This window comes from Synchiropus splendidus, chromosome 9 (assembly GCF_027744825.2).
Source record: "Synchiropus splendidus isolate RoL2022-P1 chromosome 9, RoL_Sspl_1.0, whole genome shotgun sequence".
NCBI classification, from domain to species: domain Eukaryota; kingdom Metazoa; phylum Chordata; class Actinopteri; order Syngnathiformes; family Callionymidae; genus Synchiropus; species Synchiropus splendidus.
This window is the reverse complement of record NC_071342.1, coordinates 15164246-15184851: the sequence shown is the minus strand read 5'-3', so window position 1 is coordinate 15184851 and position 20606 is coordinate 15164246. Positions and strand designations below refer to the sequence as shown.

General features: G+C 40.6%; 1 protein-coding gene across 1 annotated transcript in view; it reads right to left on the bottom strand.

Moving 5' to 3' along the window:
* spock2 (SPARC (osteonectin), cwcv and kazal like domains proteoglycan 2) overlaps positions 1–16191 on the bottom strand; it is a 28753-nt gene extending 12562 nt beyond the window's left edge. Inside the window, exons 1-2 of the mRNA XM_053875633.1 lie at positions 15903–16191; positions 5186–5231 (exon numbers count right to left, since the gene is read on the bottom strand). Of these exons, the coding sequence (XP_053731608.1) occupies positions 5186–5231; positions 15903–16082 (226 nt within the window). The 5' untranslated portion in view covers positions 16083–16191. The remainder of the gene's footprint in view (positions 1–5185; positions 5232–15902) is intronic.
* Between the last annotated feature and the right edge of the window lie 4415 nt (positions 16192–20606).

Here is a 20606-nt window from a genome sequence, read left to right as displayed (position 1 = left end):
TGCTCTGAAAACCTGCCTATGATAAATAGTTAAACTCTATTTCTGTCCGCTTTTATCAACAGACGGTGTCATGGGGCTGACAAATATGTCTTTTCAAAAGCTGTGATTGAGCAGAGTACGCAGCCAAGGCAGCCATTTGTTTCGCTTCAATTTAAGCTGCAACTGCACTATAAAACAAGCAATTACAAGTTACTAGTTACTAGTTACTTCTGACCTAGATTTGAATCAACTCAACTTTATTTTTGGTCAACAAAGTTTTACATTTCAAAAGCGTTTTGAGTCTAATTGGTGTTAAATTGTAACCCGGCAGTGATGTCAGTGAGGGTTGGCAGCATTTTGACATTAACATAGCAGAATTATGACACAAACGGCTGCACAAATGCGCACATGGACCAATCATTAGTCCAGTGAGCAAGAGAAGTAGAAGTGTGCCAGTGTGAAACGATGAGGGCAAAGGCGCCTCTGTGCTTGTTTTCACATATCCAAATTACACATCTCCTGCTGTGTTCACTGTCTCAAGACTGAGGTGATTCAATCAGAACAGAGGCGGTTGCCGCATTGACGAATCGATGGAGAGAGCTGCTCTGAATTATCCAGCCCCCACCCCTCCCGCCACGTCTCCCCCAACTCAGCCTGAAGTGAAGTCAAACACTGTGGTGCCTAAATGCAAAACTGTTGAGATCGACGATGTGTGTGCGTGGTGGTTAAATATCTCTTTCTGGGCTGAATAAAGGGATCTACAATGAAGACATCACAAGGCTGTCTGGCCCATTCTGCTCTGTTCTGCTGCCTCACTTCATTAGGCCTCTCATAACGGGACGCGGCTCATGGAAGGGAGATAAAGCTTTTGGAAAGGAGAGAAAAGATAATCTTCAGAAAGGGCTGCAGATAACATAAAGCAAGTATACCTCTCCTATATGTTGATAAAAGCTGAGAACAGGTGTGTGAGGACTCATAAATTTCCATCCAATGCCACCAAATCAGATGATCAACTTCTGTTGTCTGGGTCGGAGACGAACAGAACTTTGGTCTGCAACACTTCTGGATTTCTAAATGTGATTTAAATAAGCCAGGACAAAACTGTATAGATTGATCTGATTTTGGGTTAAAAAAGATGTAATGTTTAAACTCCAGAAGTAGAAAGATAAGGCCAAAAGAAGCCTACAACAGAGCCGTGCTGTATGAGACTTTCAGCTGCAACACAGAAGCATGTGACAGTCCCTGTATTAATGAGGGAACAGTTCTCCCCGTCTTTTAGCTATAGCTACAGAGTTAAGGGAGGAGTCTACATGGATTGCGATGTTTCCAGATGATGTAGTGATATGTAGTGAGTTCAAGGATTAGTAGGAGGAGAAGCTGGAGTGGTGGAGGTATGAGCCTGAGAGATTGAAGCTCAGTAAAAGCAAGACTGAATACAAGTGTGTAAATGAAAGCTATTCAGCTGGACGAGTGAAGTTGAAGTGAGTTGTAAGTGAAAACAGATGAGTTAATGTATTAGGGATCAGTCATATAGAGTGACCAATAGAGACTGACTGAAGTGAAGAGAGGTAGTGCACATGCAGGTGTAACGGGTGGAGATGACTGCCAGGTGTGATCTGTGAAAGAAGAATGGCAGAATAAGATGCAGAAAGGAGGAAGAAAAGGAAAAGGAAATCTTGAGATTATCTGTGCTTGAATTTGTAAAATTGATTTTGACAAAAGCAAATGCATCCTAGTTTATTTTCCATGTTCTAACTAGGATCTATTGTCAATCAGACCTTGAAATCTTTCTACAGAAGATATTCAAATAAATAATGATAATGAAATTGTGAAAATATCCAAACTAATGAATACATTTGGATTTAAAACAAATAATGAATAGCAGGGGCAAAGGATTATCAAACTATTCACATTTTATTTAATTTATTTCTGCACTTACAAAAGAAGTTTATCGTAAAGTCTGAAGTGTTCATCAAATTACCAATTACCAATTACCATTACCATTCATAGATAATAATGACGTAATTGATCATCTTGTTGATAGTGGAGACAAATATTTGGTCTTCTCTTCATATATCAGTCACTTTAAAGAAGATCGATAGTCAGAAAAAGTTAAACTGAAGCAAAAATATTGTGACGTTGTAAAACCACAAAATAAATAAATAATAAATAATTTCTTCTTCTTCAGCATTCCAAATGCAGTTAGCGCTAAAATGTTCGCCAATATTTGCACCTTTAAATACGCAGTGGCATTGTTATTCACTTCCAAGTGGAGTGATCGAAAAACAATGTCCCACTTGAAACAGAAATTTCTACCTTAATAGGTCAAGGGAAATCAAAATGAATTCTTAATTTTGGCTGTCAGCAGTTTTTTTAAGACGGTTACCATTGCAGAAGACACAAGCCTGTGCTTTTGTTGTAATAACAAGAATGAACAAAATGTTTTCAGACTAATGCATCTCCTATTCATCCGGAAAACAAAAGGCTCAGGCTTCCTTTACACGTCTTCATCTTGTCACCTTCCTTCACACTGTGTCTACTCACCCAGCTACCTCAGAACTGAGAGGTGGAATGCAGCTGACAGAGTCTTCACACTAAATCAAGTCATATTATTCTTCATAACTGTCTCACTCTCTCCTCCTGCTTTTACTTTGCCCCTGGGTTTTCATGGGGACGGTAATTAGTCGTTCATTACGCCTTTGGAAATTGTGCTAATGGACTCAGATGTTCCGCTGACTTCCTTTAAGCTCTAAATCAAGCCACAATAGTGGAGGACGTGACTCTGTGTCATAACTTTGTTTGTTCAATTAAGGCAGGAGTCACGGCAGGAGCTAGGCGGACATCAGAGACAGGCGCTCTGTGTTCTCCGGCTTGAAACGCAGAGTGTGGAGGAGGCGGAAGAAAAGCGCCGGTGGGCTGATGCCGAGCCAAATCTGCATCTCCTGTGAGTGCGCCACATGAGATCCTCACCAGCAGAAAGATCTAATGCGATTTGCACTATCAGCTCAGAAAGCAGGTGACCTCCTCAACATGAAATGCACCAGCCTGTCTGATGCTATAAAGCAAAGAGCGTCTGAGCAATACTGAGGCCACCAACTCCCTTTTGTAGATTCATCATTTAAATATATAAGTAAATTGTGCAACCTCACATACTTCAAATTAGGAAAGAAGAAGCACCTATTTGATTTGACGTCTAGGAATGACGCATTCCTGTCCTTGGGTTAACACAAACAAAAAACAACCACCAAACAGATTTACACAAATCATAAAATATAGGGCACAGTAAATAAAGTCACAATATTTCATTTTATGACTGAGATCCCAGAACACTCATTGAAAAAGCCTTCACAGGGACAATACATAAAGCTGACATCAATAAAGCACACTAATGTTTATGTCCATAGCAGTTTAAAGGCACAACAATAAGGTATTTCTCCCTAAAAAAAAAAAGATACCCTCTTCACACAAGAGGAAACGCAGATACTTCCACACATTTTAGCCTCTCATTCACGCAAACATGGTTTTATAGACTGAAATGATTCTTTTTAAAAACTCTGGCCTAAGTGGAAATTTCCATAAACGCTATTGCCATGTAATCTGGAAGAAACTCTCTCTGCAGTTTCTCTGGTGACGCCGACTATTCCTTTGTGATATGGTACAAACAAAACTGACTTTTCTGAGAGGGTTTTTTTTTTTTTTAATCTGGCAGGAGTAGACTACAGTGTCTCAGTTTCGTTTTTAAATGAAAAACAACTTACACAGATGCGGTAGGACAGAAATAGCTGTTGATAATTAATTTCCATTTATTTTTTGTCCAACTACTATTAACAATTTTAAAAATGTCATAAAAAAGCCCCCTCACCTCTTGTGCTGAGCTCAAAATTCAGCCACCCTGGAGAGAAAACTCATGTTGGCCACTAGACCTTGTTGTGATGGTAGAAGTGTACATAGGCCAGTAAGTCTGGAGCACTATAGCCCTGTCTCTACTGCGACAGAATGATGCAGGATCCTCATGTCTGAAGGTAGAGCGCCAACCCGTCAGTACAAAAATAATGGCTGAGTAATAATATTGTCAACATCGCCAAAGAAATAGTTTGACAGAAACTTCTTTTTTAACAATGCTTATGAGATTGTCTAAATTAAAGAGTGTTGTTCCATTGGTGAAGAAAGTTGTAATTCAAATTTCCATTTATTTACCTCCGTATCACTCTGCCTCTCATTTACTCCTGCACTAGCCTTGTGTGAAACTTCAGTCCTGAATCTCGCATTTGAAAGTTTAATGCTGCTCTTGGTTTAACAATTTATCCTTGATAATTTATTTATGGTCCAATCCATTTCTTTAGTCCCTCTGTTATTCCTTTTCTGGTTGCCTTTTTTCACACCTTTAATATTTCATTGTTTAGGTTGATGAAAACCACAGACGTATCACATATTTTTGCCTTTGTTCAGTGATTGAAGGTGTGTATAAATAGCGAATCTGAAATAATATCGGCAAGATTTACATTTGTTATGGATCACAAGAAGGCGATAGAAAATAAAAAAAGGCAAGAAAAATATTACAAAGGAAGTGTTTTCACAAAATATTTTCAACCAAAAATAAACAAGACAATGTTCAATATAAAATGTATCATAAATAGACTTAATTTAATATAAAATGTATCATAAATAGACTTAATTTAATAAAAAAAAAAAACCACTATAAGGAGGATGGGAGCCACATAAATAACAACTGACATTCAATGGAAGTCTGTGAAGAGAGCTTTTGAACATGTCCCATGCCTGTCCTCTACATGGTCCCCTACATGGGCACCAAAACATTATGTACACCTTGAAATGCCTATGCTTCAGCATGCAACGTGGATGGCTGCCTTTTGGCGTCAGCACAGGACACAAAGTCCACTTTCCTAACATCAATACATAACGCCATGGGAGAGGGGATGGGTTGTCTTACACTGCCTTCATGAGGGACATAAAAATAGTCTGCAATGCACTTGAGTTCTCTAAAGACGTCTGTCACAGGATCAGACCCCGATGCACTGGATAAACATTCAATTAGCAAAAGTGAGATTTATCTGCTTGGTATTGGGACGGCACAAAAGTAACAATCCAGCAATTGGATTTCTGTCACTTTAACAAGGAATAATGTGATATTTAAATTCAATCGTGTCCAGAATGTAGTCGTAATTGGCACTAAGAGAGGACTTACTGTCATTGGAATCCTGATTCTCGTCCCAGGTACGGACATAATCATCCTGCGGGAAAAAAAACAAGGAAAAAAAACACTTCAATTAGCGACAGCAGCAGATGAGAATCTGCAGGATCGACGCTGCAGGCTCCAGCAAACACAGTTACTGTTCGCACTCTGTCATCTTAACGGAGAGTACATGAAGTGGTTTACGTTATCGCCTCACACTGATTATCATGTGTGCGTTAGCTTTGCGCAGCGATGATTAGCCAAGAGGGAGACAGATGGCTGCAGATCTGTGTGAAAATGAGCCAAACAAATCTTTAAACAAGGACAGTATGTGAGACATATTGCACTGGTGGTGATGTGCTCGCTTAAAACTGATGAAAAAAAAAAAAGTTGTTGCATTGAAGAAATTGAAATGGAAGGAAAAGTTATTGAACTGACCTCGACCTCCTGGAGCAATGACAGCATTAGGAAGAGAAAAGAGTTGGTATTAGCGAAGACGAGGAAAGGCGTCATGCAGGAGAAATACATTTCAAAGACAGGAAAAATACAATCAGAATATGAAGTTCATATTTACATCCTACAATAATGGCAAATAAAGACTTGGGTCTCCTGTACATTTTACTAATGTGAGCATTTTCAAACGTATAGTAAAGCAGCAGAAAGATAACCAACACAAAACACCTCGAGCAACATAGGTGGGTATAAATGAAAGAATAAATCAAATTATAAAGAAAAACACAATTACATTTTTCAAGTTTCTGCGTGTCACATTAAGCACAATAACAGAAGAAAAGATGGGAATGTTTTATTTATATTTTACGGTACAAAACATGTATTTATAAATTATATTTTGTTGTAATTTCTGCAGCAGCAATATCAGTCAGTTTACGAGCGTCTCCCCCCACCCCACCTCTGGAGATGACTTACTCATCACTGTAAACATGCACCGCTCTACGGGGCCCTGCACATCCACAGGGGACCAATCCTGACGCAACGCCACCCTTATCAGTGCTGGAACCTTCGTCATTGACCGTCAGAGTCACAAGGATGAAAATCATCACCCCCTGCAGGATTTTCCAGCACTTCATATAAACTCACTTCTGCAACACTATAAATTCTCCTCCTGCTTCTCTGATGATTGTCCGTGATGACATGTAACCTCGTTGGGCGCGATGGAGTCTCAAGAGTTTACAACCTGGTCATCAATCTGACGCCTCCAATGTCTCCTCTATCGATGCTTAGCTGCTGAATTATTCATCAGCGTTTCCTGTTTTAGTGTTGGTGCCAGGTCCTATGAGAAAAACATCCAGCTGCACTGACAAGACTGGAAATCGATGACTTTGTAAATGAAAAAAAACAACGTGGAAAATGTATTTGTGCGGGGAAATAAATTCTCCTGAGTGTACAATAAAGGAGGGCATCGAATGCTCCGCACGCTGACAGGCTTGGCACGCAGCAAAGGACTTACATCACTTGAAAATATGACTCACAGGCTGAAGTTGGGATGAAAAGACGAAGAGATCAGAGGTTGATAACGCAAGATCTGATAACATCAGAGGGATGGGCTCTTGTTTAACAGCATGAACCTGTCTAGCTCAAGAAACCCTGATGGACGCATCACTACCGCTCACATAATCGCCACCCGGGAGGTCTGTCTCCTCCAAAATCGCACCCATATAGGGATAGACAGGGCTGAAATGGCTCGTGTGGATCTCTCAGGATGTCCTACTGACTGGCAGCTGTCTGCGGGCAAATGTCAACTGTCGGGTGAGCTGTGTGTTATCCTGGAGGGTCATCCTGACAGCAGCATCTCTAACAGGAGACAACGCTCACACTGGGTTCTGAGCTGCCGACAATGCCTGACCTTTCACTGGCAATATCAGTCCTGGTGGCATGTCAGGTGCGCTGCCTATACGTCAGACAAACGTGATTCCTCATGACTTTTCCTTCAGCAGCTGCCACAGTGGACTAACACGAAGAAAGCCTGTTTCAAAGCAACCACTTTCTTTTTTATGTTTCACTTCATAGCTTGATGCCTTTTCTGTAAAAAGAGTTTTAATTCTTTACGTTCTTTTTTCTACCTCATTCACCCTGTTGTTGCTTTGATTATCCTCCATTGGATGAGTGAAGTTGCTGCACAACAACAGCACACGTATTAAATGATCAGTGACCGTTCCATGTTTTGAAGTTTAAGCCCCCACACTTCTGCCGGACATTGAAGCTCTTGTTTGCAGTCAATATTTCTCTTCAAGGCTATGAGAGTGGGCTGCAATCCCAAACACTCCTGCAGCTGAAGTTCTCCTCTCATCCTCTTCCAAATCATGGCTGTCAACCTGCTAAAGCCCCCCCAAGCAAGTGGAGAACCCCTCAAAGATAAGGGACTCCTCAGAGACCGGGAAAGGAAGAGAATCAGCTCCAGACAGAAGCAAGTACAAGTACAGGAGATGCATCAATGCATCTACATTTTTTCTTGTTCTACAAAGAAATACTGCAAGATCACACAGAAGCATGATAGAGAATTTGAAATAGTCTGAAATATAAACGTAAATCCTGAAAGCAGAAGTCTACCCTGAGGTTTTGGTTCGACTGCCGTTCCTCACATTTGGAGATTCTCATAAAGACTTGAAGAGGTTTCAAAGCCACACAGCTCCAATTGTTGGAAACAAAACCCACCACTGTTCTCTTATCTGCAACCAGACAAGAGCTGCAGGGACTGAGATGCAAGACTGCTCGTTTCTATGTGAGTGAACGCAGACAGGCACGTCTCCCAGGTGAAGTTCCACCACGCCTTCTCTCCGTCTGAGGTGAGGAATAACAAAATGTGTTGCATTGACGTGGATCACACAAAGTGAGACGTACTTCTGCTAACTTTATATTAATACAATTCAAAGTGCATTACACAGAGCTACGTTTGTCAATCTTCCTTCGACCGGATTATGAAGACGGCCAGCGTTCTACCACAGACAAACCACATGGAAATATATTTCATTGTTTAGTGTTACAAGGGTTTTTTTGTGATATGATCTATATAATTCGCCTCATCTTTATCTCCAAGTACACAGTAGGGACGCCGCTAAATGACTACTAAATTAGTCACTTTAATGGTTTTTAGAGTCAATGATTCGTGATGGCAGCCTTGTCTTTTTCCGTGGGTGTTAATACAATGCAGAGCAGGCTATTAGCTAAAGAGGTGTCAGGAAAAAATATAAGAAACGCTTTAGTATTTGTTGATGGTCCCTAACTGATGCCGAGTCGTAATATTAGCGCTGCCTGTGAGAGTGTGTCCGCGATCAGTGAACCGTAATCGGAAGAGGACGCCGCCGCCAATACCAGAGCGGAGCTCCATCCAATATCCAACTATTATCACCAGGGTGTTTCACTGAGGCACCAGCGCAGCATGACACCTGCATGTCTTAATATGAACCAAGGCAGACGACCGTGTCAGAGAACCTATGAGGACCACTCCATCTAATAAAATAGACACACATCCAGAGGCTCAGAGTCGACCGATGTCATTATCAAAGATTCCCTTTATTAAAAATAAGTCAAAAACTACAATCGTGAACCAAAATCCACCACACACACACAGGTGTCAAACACAGCGTAGCTGGAGAGCACAGCGCGCCATCACAGTCTCGTCATGTTCACGTGGGCAAGTGCAATGCAGCGAGTGTGTGATATGCTTATCAAATTTATCGTGAGATGCAGAATTGTCATCGTGGAGATTGTGTTTGGTGGTATATCGTGAACGATAAATTATTGCCCATCCCTGGTGGACGCCATACTTGTTTAGGGAGAATACTCGCAGTTATCCAGTGGAGGATAGTAGCACTTTTGTAAGTTGAAATCCCTTAACCGCCACTATAAAAATATAGGTAACAGTTAGGGATGTGCATCGGCAGGTATCATATGATACAACGCGTATCCCAATGTAGGAGTGCTGACACAAGTTCAACAATAGATTGAAATGATGAAACTATTTTGTCAAAATGATGTGCATGAAGTCAGTCCAGTTAGACTTTCAGTTAAATTTCGCACTCCAGGAATGAATCGCTCTCTTAATCTACAAAATAACTCCAGTGTACAAAAAGTAAACTTTATTAAACATAAACAGCATAACTATGTATTAAATATTAATCTAGCCGACATAAAGTATCAAGACAATATCACACAATCAAGTATTACGATATTTCAGCAAAAAAATGCGCAGTTAAGTATCCTATATCCATATTTTCTTTTACCCCTAGTAACAATACAAATAACCGTTAAGATTGACTGAATGAAAAAAAATCAATTCCATATGGACAAAATTTGAACCTTTCTTTCTTTTTGCACTTCAGATATCTATCATGCTGAATGGAAGTTTTCTGTGATGTAACCAACATTGGTGTGAGATTTTCTGACAATAAAATTCATGTAAGCGCTCATTAAAAGTGCTTTCACAGTCGACTGATATCACGACTTCCTGCTGAGTTTGACGCCAACGCACAAAAAAATGCTTTTTCAATTTGAATGAATACCAGACTACCTGAGCAACATAAATCTAACAAGGTCCTCAAAGCCACACTTGTCTTTTTTTCCAGCCGTCTATAAATAAAGTGCGCCTCGGAGAGCACCGCAGGGGGAGAAAAATAGTCGACAACTCACATGAGAATGCTCTTCAAAACAACAACATCCCTCACATGTGGATTTGAACGCAGAAATCAAAAGCATAAGTGGCTGACACCACACAGGAAAATCGATCGTTTTCCACCACGACAAGAAGAGCCAACCAATGATTTTGAGTCTCAAACGATTTTGTTCGGCGAACACGTTGATGCTTCTATTTTTACAGGCTCCTTCAGTAACAATCGTTCCTCAAGGCTCTATTTCAGTTCTCTACTACGACAAGCTGGCATCCTATGCTGCTCCAGTGTCTGTAAAATACAGATACTGTCCAGATTTCAGTGGATCAGTAGTCAACAGAAAACAAAGAGTGGAGTCTCTGAGATAATGACACTCTAAAGGTTTCTAGCGAGGCTAATGGATGTCTGACAAGCTTCTTTCACTGTTCACAGCATTAGCACGTCAACAGCATCTCCTGCATACGACACTGACGTGTTGAGCGACTCTGGCAAGATTGCCAGGCCGAGCTTTTGACAATAATTAACTCCTTGTCTTGATGGTTTTTAATGGAGTCTGGCTCCACTCTTACAGACGCCATTATTCTTCGGTCTGCTGCCTATCCCGATAAAGCTATTTTGCGCGGCGACAGGACAAGAAGAGAAAGTAGCAATAGTTGTCTTCTCTGACTTTCTTGTGTGTGGGAGGAGAATGTGCATAGTTGTCATGGTAAAGACAGAGATGATGTTTTGTGAGACAAGGGCAGTACAAATATAGTAATAGTCGCCTTTACCAGTAAAGACAAATTAAAATTTGATTTGCAAAATCACCTGTACATAACCATATGAATTTAAATACTATTAACACAAAAGTCAGCGGTGGGGAATTAGAATTCCTATATTCTATACAGTGACCGATGCACAGGGGACATTGACACAAAAGAAAAAAAACCCTCAATTTGATAGAGAAAAAAATACAAAACATGCAAATCCCATGAAAAATTGTAGTTTGATTGAGCCTAATTTTATATACATTTTACTAAACAGGGACAGATTGTCTAATTCACCTTCTGCAGTTATCGAATATCAATAACAATATATTAATAAAATAGCTTCACGTCATGATAAAGTTTGAAATGTTCATCAATTGAAAGTGATAACTGGTTTCTGCTACAAAGATCCTGGCACACCGCTATGCCTTCAGAAAAATGGTCTCTTATTAAAGATGAAATCTCACGTCAGCAGATAACACATATCATGGAGGTGGACATGAACAGATGAACCAGTGCTGACTGGAGAGAAATTTACTTTTCATGACTAAAAACTAGCATTTTTATTGTCGCCAAATCAGTAAAAGTCAAAACTTTCCCATCTCTTTCCTTGTTTCTCTATCACTTCTTGATGGGCAGCGTTCCGTTCCGTGTTGTTGTTTTTTTTTTTTAAACCGCCGTCACAGTTTAAAAAACATCATTGCGAAACCTCTGTTGAAGTATGCAAAATGGCCACCTTATTGACAAACACTCAACACACTTTAAATGACAGGACTACAAAGAGCTACTAACATGGAGGATGAGCCATATCGTGTCTTTGTCCTGGTTTCAACTGATAAGTATCAATGCACACTTTCACAATTCACCATATGTTGCGGTGGCATTTAAACTCCTGAAAGAATCTAAATTCTCATACACGTCCAAATGTGTTTAAAGTTGTCAGGCAGTTGTCAGACATGTGAAGGTTTTTAGTGCAGGCCGCATAATTACAGTTTGCCTAGGTCTGGGAATCCAGTATGATAATTGTATATACATAACATTTCACAAAGAGATTGCAGATAAACCATGGGTTACAGTTGCCATAACAACCTACACTGGGAGGTAACTACAGTGTCTGTTTCTCAATTTTTCATGCCTTACCGCATTCCATGGACGTTGTTGGATCGATATTCTAAGAAGCTTACAAAGCAGACGTCCTGAGCATCCCTCCTATGACGTTTTACTCACTGGTAATTGGATTGTCAGACTTACCTGCTCTGAATTCGGAATTTGTTCCAGAGGAAACTGAAAATCCACCCATCACATTTCTATTTTAACAAGTTCCCCTTGTTCCTCAGCTTTTTATGGATTTGCATTAGCAGAATGAAATGTGGAGTGCACCTGTCAGATTAAAGGATTGAACATATCCCACTTTATTATTTGTTGACTGTAACTGCCCGATCTAATCCTCTTTTCCTCCTGTAAAATAGATTGAATTGAAGTGCGGGAGCTATTTTTATTGAAGGCAAAAAAGCCTCCTATCCTGAATCCGCTTTTACATTTTGTAAAGGAATACATATTAAATATTTACAGTATTCCATCTGCAGCCTGTGTATTGTGCGTATTGTGCGACTGGGTGTTTGTGCAGGAAACAAGAAGAATGGTGGAGCTCTTCTTTCATGTTGAGCAGCTTTGATTATCGCTTTCAGTTGTTGGTTTAATATTCAGCGTTCTGCTCTCACAGGACTCAGCTAGTCAACATCAATTTGTATAATCTGAACGTCGATAACATCAGTGAAAGTGTTCTCTGCATCGTCTACATTATTCCCTGTGATTAATTTCTCAATCCAGACTGTGTTCCAACCATCATCAATATCAACTGGATTATATATGATTTCCTTGGGAATAATAACGAAATATGGATTGGCTTCCAATTAAGATGAAAGGAGATTTCAATGGAGGACGTTTCCTTTTGCCCGGAGCAAGACTGCTGAGAGGATAGAGTCATCAAACTCCCAGAGATACTTGCTCCATTTCAGCACCACAACGGAGCCCGCTGTTGCTACGGCAGCAGGCTGAAATCAAAGTGGTTCCCATCTGCAAGTCCCCTGGGAGGCTCACTGGTTTTCTCCTCTGATGTTTCGTCTGTCATCGGCGTCATCCGCGGCAAAGACACCGCCACTCACAGGCCTTTAGCGTAAACATAAATGCGCACGCAAAGACAACTGCTCCGGAGAATCATAAAAATAATCATGAGACATAGTGGAGCTGTGTTTGTTCGTTCCTCAGCCACTGTGACCTGTACTCTTGCATACTCCAGCTCTATTACTAATTTGCGATGACACTTTACATATTCACCCTGCTAGTCAACGACGGCAAGAAGAAAGAATGGCAGGTCCACTTTATATTATGGACATGAAATTGATTTTCCTTTCTACATTTTATAGAAAACAAGGCAATCACCCGGTAGTGGATGAGATATATGCAGCAAGGAAACTTCTGAAATCAGCAAGGTCTAGTGTATGGAACTGTGTGACCAGGATGAGCTGGTCCCAGGCAGAAAAGCAATTACAACAGGGCGACTGGGAACAAACAGGAAGTGATTACCAAGTCTCTCAGGCACTTTGGAGAGTGAAGAAGAGTGCATTTGGTTACGATGGCAAGGCGTCATGCACAACAGAGGAACACAACTCTTCTTTGGATGACCATAACATGACAAGTAATGTGTTTATTTACCTTTTCTCAATGAAATATTCAACTTTGACATCCATATTTTAGAAAGGCTTGAAATGGCATGAATCTTAAGTGTGACCCAAAGTTTGGGATGGGAGTCAATTCACCAGTCTAATTTGTATATTATGATGTCAACAGGCACTAGCCACAGTGTATTAAACAACTATTACATTGATGATGACAACATCGACTTACATCCAATCTGACTTACGACCGGTTGGTCGGAACCGATCCCGGTCGTAAGTCGGACGTTTCTTGCATTTTTTCCCCACTACCTTCATCACACTGCTTTGACCATGGTTCCAGTATGATGGATTGTCACAGCGGTCACTGAATCTGACTCAGTCAAACTTGCTCTCTTGTTTTCTCTCGTCTAGCGTAACCACAACCATCCTCATCTCCACTACTGGGGGCGGTTTTCAAACTCCAAAACTTTTGATATCTTCAAGCCCACGAATGTGGCTCATACTGAAGTCACATTCATCCACCATCTGCTTGTAAATCAGGCTTCGTATTTGCAGCTTATCTGAAAGCTGCAACGTTGCCTGTGGCATTTTTTGCGACAACGGCACCTAAAGGGTTCAATAATGTGACCCACATGAGCTATAAGTGTATACCAGTGGAGATGTTCTGGTAATGTTGACATCATGACTCACATAACAATTATTCTGAAAGGACTCGTACGTCACCATCACAACAGATCGAAATCTGTGTAAATAGATAGATAGATAGATAGAAGGATAGATAGATAGATAGATAGATAGATAGATAGATAGATAGATAGATAGATAGATAGATAGATAGATAGATAGATAGATAGATAGATAGATAGATAGATAGATAGATAGATAGATAGATGCATTTATGTAATTTTGTTATAATCCTAAAAAATATTTAATCCTTTCATTCCTACAATTTCATTACTGTACTGAAGAAGAGTTCAAGAGGACAGAGTATGTGTAATCACAGTCAAACTAATCCGTCCCCTCAAGGGTTGCTTCCTCTCTTCACATTTTCTCCAGGGACTTCCATGATGCTCTGATTTAAGACGTACATCTTAACCCCAAAAGGAATGCTGCAGCATACAAGCTTCCATCGCTTATTGTTCGCATATATAATTGTTCAGCTGCAGCCTCGCATTTCAAATCCCATAATGATAGCGATCACATGCTGCTGTAACCAACCTGAATCAATTAAAATGAAATGAACAGGATCTGTTTGAAACATAATCCAGCCATACGATTGTCCAAATCCTGCTGGGATCATTAGTAATCATTTCACAGGGCTGCCGGCTAAATGTCCATCCGTACATTCGCAGACGCGGTAATACATCACCAAGCATAACCTGCAGGCGCTAATCAATCCCTGCAGTCCAGCTCGGTGTGTACAGCAGCTGAATATGCACATCAATCAATCTCCACCCCTTTGCCTCAGTTGCTTAACTCTCTTGTTTATCAGATCTTCTGGGACTCATCCTTAGATGCCCTTTATCAGAGCCGGGGAGACGGACAAGGACGCCTTCAGTGCATTGATCACTATGGGGATAACCAGCCACACATCCATCCACAAAGATTATTTTGTGAGCATTTTACCCGTACAGCTATATTTGCACTGCAGTAAACGGGATAACCTAAATAACTGGAATAAATAAAACGCTAGTTAAAAGGAAAAAAAAACATCTGAGGGACTTCTCGATCATAGCTAATAAAAAAAACCTAAGGAATTATTTATGAGCCGCTTGACATGAAAATAACTGGGAAAAACACATGTATTTACTGCAAATGCTTGATACAGACTTTAATAATTGGACATCTGATCCAAGTCTGATACTGATCAAGGAGAGGAAATTGAACTATCAGTGTATTAATATATGGCCTGAGCCATGCCTGCACTGCCTTGTAGGGCACTGAAAAAGAGATGCAAAAGAATACTATGTCAACATCAAGGCTAGGGGGCCAAATGTGGCCCTTGATATACTTCTGTATAGCCAAGCTCATCCATAAAAAACACTCTCACCAGACAATAGTCTTAACATTTAAATCAAATTTGTATTCCAGATTAAAGGTTCAGGCAACTACATTTACATGTGGTGGGAGTTTTAAACTGTACCTTTTGGTTTTGACCCCGATCAAGTCTCAGAAGACATGCCAGCTGGTTTAATACAAAAAACAGGGAGAATCTCTGGACTAAAGCTGCAGCAAAACAATAATAATTCTGAACGGCGAGAGCCTTGGAGACCCAGGACAGATGAACGTCCACTCACATACACACTGCTGAGGTGATTTAGATCAATAATCGGAGTATTTTGGGACTGTGGGAGGAAAGCAGAGTGCACAGTGGAAACTCACATGAGCACAGGTATAATCTCCACACGGAGATCTGAAAAGATTGACGGGCTTTTTAACGTCCATTTTGTTCAAAATAAAATCCAGCTCCTCAATTGACTGGCTTGCATTAGCTTATATAGTAAACACACCTGACTGCTGCCATAATTTGTAGTCCGTGACATTAAAATGAAGTCTGCAAACTGAGGTTTAGATTAGTTTTGACCCGAAGAAGACTATAAGAGACGAGCTTCAAGCTCAGAAAGTGATATATTGCGCGTGTTGCTAACGGAGTACCGGAGCACGGCAGCAGTGGACTCACGTCTCTGAAGCGGTTCCAGTGCTTCATCTTGCGGGTGTACTGTGAAATGGTGGACAGCCACTGCTCGTCCTCCATGAAATTCCCCGTTTTTTCCGCCTCTTTCACGCTCTTCACGTCGCCCTGGAGGGATGGAGCCGCCAGCAGCAGCAGCAGCAGCGGCGGGACGAGAAGGCACAGCATATCCGCGGTGGTCCCGAGCGTGTTTGCGGAGCGAGAATAACAACAAGCGGAGGAGGAGGATGCTGGAGCAGGAGTGGAACTGCCGACTGATGAGCCCGCTGGATGCTCCTTCTGCTGCTGGGAGGAGGAGGAGGAGGAGAAGGAGCGAGGAGGAGGAGGAGGCTGAGAGGGACAGATTCAAGAAGGGCTTGTGGTGAATCCTGCCACTGTGTGACACCATTGCATGGCTCTATAAATACTTGAAAGACGAATCTACATTTTTATGGGAGAGTTGCTCCCACTGAACTCCCAACCCTAGTTTACTGGGCCTCCACCTCATTGAACATGACAACACACTGTATTTCTGAATGCTAAAATCTGGGATAACTTCTGTATGTATTTACTCAGCAGGGCCGCCCCTAGATATTTAGTCATCTTTGACTATTATACAGTGTTCTTATTCCTTATTGTGTCTTGTCCCTGTGTTGGCTATTGTCCATCACACTGTCCTAAAACATTATTTATTATTAATAATATTTCGTCTCATTTGCAAACAGTCGGTTATCGCAAATGTTTATTTGCGATCATGCTTATTGAATCCATGTACGTTTTTCCATCTCAAGTTAGAAGACAAGACAAGAAGCACACATCTTTCCCTTTAATTCTGTTGAAATCTGTGAAAAAAAACAAAAATAGAGCTGTCAATACGTTTGAAGTTTTAATGTCATTGAATCGTGCAGCAGTATGAGCCATCAGAGGAATTTGCGATTAATCCAGAATGAATCGCTTTTCAATTTCCTCTAAATGTAACACAAAGAAAGATTTTCTCAACGCAAACGTTTAACTTGCTATTAATTGCAGGTTAACGCTGCTTTAGTGCAGTTACGCTGGCGGACGCTAACAGACTCAACAGACTCGGCTAGTGATGTGGTGGGGTGAACCTGGACTCCTTGGAGACGGTTATGGAGAGAAGGATGCTCCTGAAACTAAGGAGCATCCTGGACAACATCACCCACCCCCTCCATTGGCTCCTGGTCCAATACAGAAGCACATGGACCAACAGACTGAGGCTGCCCAACTCAAAGACTGAGCGCCACAGGAAGTCCCCTCTTCCTGTGGCAATAAAAACATACAATTCGTCCCTGAAAAAAATACAATGAAGGTTTTTTTTGGCACATTTTCTGTTCATGAACTGCATTTGTTACACATTGTTTTTCTAAGATCTTTTGTATTACTTTTTTTGCACTTTATAATATTACTTCTTTTTAATTTATTGTGATATGTTGTGTACAGAGCATGTTACAAACACAATTTCCCTTGGGATCAATAAAGTTTTTCTGATTCTGATTCTGATTAAACAAGATAAAAATTGAATTCTACTGACAGCCCTAACTATATAAATGTAGTTGTATCCTTTTTTGTGGCAAATTTTGTACACATTATTGCTTAAGTAACTGATCTTCTGAAGACAACAAAGTTCACTTCATTCCTCATTAAAATAGATCTTTTTAAAACACTGGTTTTTATATGATACATTTTGTAGCGTAACAATAGCACATCCTTAAGTTCGTAAGGAAATCAAACACATCTTATTCTTGTAGAAAAATGTGGATGAAAGATTGATTAGCTGTTAGCTAAAGACATTCAAATGAAAGCCACCGAATGAGTCCCCTCTTGTTGCATCTGTGATTCCTACACTGCTCCATCCATGCTGTTAATCTTGCTGTGAAAATGTCAGCCAGCAGACAGATAGGTAGATGAGAAATAAGGTGAGGGTTTGGTGCAGACGGATGGTATTTAAATAATTGCACTTTAGCATACTCAAATGTCATCCTGAAAACATCATTAAAAACGTCATGAAAAGATCATCTACAGAGTTTTACTGATAATTATCTTTTACTGTTACAGCTAGTCTTGTACGAGGAGTTTAGTTGAGTCCATTTTGCGTTTCCTGACAAATTGATATTTTATTCCTTGTAACTTTGTGTTTCTGTCTGCTGACCTAGATTCAGCAAAAGCATCAGGACAACTTTGCTAACAATTTCCTCTTTGTCTTCACAGCGAAGGTCTCTGAAATGAACGGTAATCCTCTTTTTATTGCCCACCAGTCCTCGACCAACCGACCCGAGCATGTTCACATGCTGATTCACCCGAGCATCAGCGTGGTATTAGTAGCGCCATAGAACAGAATTACACATCACTGCTGTCATTTTATAACCATTTTTCAACCTGTGAAAAATGACAATGAAATCATTACGTTGGCAAAATCCAAACCACTATTCTCATTCCCCATTTTTCTTTTGGTTGTTGAAATGCTTTTTTGTGTCCACTGTGATTCAGAGGAAGAGAAGATGATGAGAAACCATGTCCCTGGTCCCTGTCACTTTGTTGTGCCAAATACGTCATGTGCACGTCATTCCTCATACACCTCGCTAAGCCAGAATGCATCCAAATAACATGCAACCCCTGAGTTTATTGTGTTGACAATGACACACATGATCTGCCACAAACAGCTCCTCGCCGAGTGTTAAAGTGCTATGTTATGTATAGGTTTTTCTCACGTTGATACAGCCATTTCCTCTGTGACATATGGTGTGAGAAGAATGATCATGCTCGATCATCTGGACAATATGGTCTGGGGAGCCAGGTGTGTTGGAGAAATACGAATGGTGAACAACCTATTAAGTGCATCCAGAAAGGTCCTCTGACGGAAACTGATGCCCCACTGTCCGAGGTTTGTGTATTCACTAGTGTCGTAGTCAAGACCACATCAACCGAGACCAAGGCATTATCGCAACTGGAGAAAAGACCAAGATATTTGGAGGTCAAGACAAGTCCTAGACAGAGTGGACCTAGACAAACTGATCCACTAAAGTGATAAATGCCAAAGCAAAACCACAAGAAAATAGAACAAAAAGCCAGAATTCTTCTTTTACCAATTATGCGTAACAAATTATAACAGTTTCTCTGTCTGTCTCGACCAGTCTTCAGTAGAAATCCCGACTCTGTCTAGTCCGAGTGCAAGACAAGACCAGTAAAAATGCATTTGAGACAGAGACCCTAAAAAAGTGGTCTTGAGACCGGTTTTGAGATCAAGAATGATGAATAGTACTAGAACACTAGTATTCACTACCATACCAGAGATCCATCTCTTCAGAGTGGTGCAGTCTTTATGCAGGTATATGCAGGTATTTCCCCATGGAAAACCAAGTTCTTGGGCCGCCACTGTTCTTGAAATACAGGATACAAATACAGGATTGTTCATATGACTTACCTATAACTAAATATATCATGATAGTATCATAGATAGATAGAAGTTATATGCTGCATATACTATCTATAATATTACTGAAATGTAATTACATTGTTATTCAATTTACATTTATCTCATTTCTATAATTCAGTCCCTTTTTTAGGATTTGAAATATCATTGGTACTATGAGCTGAACTGGACAGCAGGGGGCAGTAACTATACGGAAATTGCACTCACAATGAGCATGAGAAGTTTGTGCTGCAGCAACTTACAACTACAGAAGGCTAAAAGCTTTATGGATGCAGTTGGTCATTCGAAAAATTGCGTCATCCATTCCTGGTCCTCTTATCAGCAATTCCCGGAAATTTCAGTGAATTCTGTTTTTCAGTATTTTTGCTAACAGACAGATGAATGCTGCCAAAGACGGAGGTAAGCAAAGGCAGCCAGGTGAAATCTGTTTTCTGCAGAAGGAATGTTAATGGATGTCTAACTCTCGTTTTAATTTTCATTTATTACAACCCAAAATAAAACGAATAGTCTTGTCCCCCTTCATGCTGTAATTACAGCTGATGGTTCCCATCCTTTACTGCCTGCTGAGAAAACGTCCACAACCACTGGGTTAAATAAACCTCTCTCCGATGAAGACACAGATTTAGGCAGTTTGTGGCTGCAGTGAATACAAATAGATCTTAAGCGCTGGGGTTCTGGATTGATAAAGAGACTACACAAAGAAGATTTCTGTCTTGCTCCAATACCCTGCAGATATCCGTTGATGCATTATTGCAAAGCAGCAGAAGAAGAATGCTCCTCTCTCTCCTTCACTGCTTCAGTCCCCAGAGAGACACACGCTGAGTGACAGCCAGTAATGGAAGCACTTGATTAACTGATGCCCTCTTTATTTTTATCTTGATCAGAGTGTGCGTGAAGACATCAGCCGATATCGGCCGATATCGGCTGGATCATCTTACACATATCACAGAGAGGGTTTTACACAGTAAATTTATGAGTAGATAATCATTTCCTGTATGACAAGCTGCGTCAGAATTAGAGTCGCCATGTGAGGTCACTGGAAAAGCAGGAATTGAACTCTGTATCTAAAATCTGTCCGCTCATTTGATTCATCCTGCTTCAGAGATGATGTGGAGACACTGGTGGAGCTTGTACTTGCATTTTTCTTTGTAGAAAACACGTCCTTCAGAGGCACCCACTGCTTTTGCTTTCAAGTATTCAGACAAATTGAGCCACTGATTCGTCTCTGTTTCATGGCCATTTGCTCCAGCGGTGTCATGCAA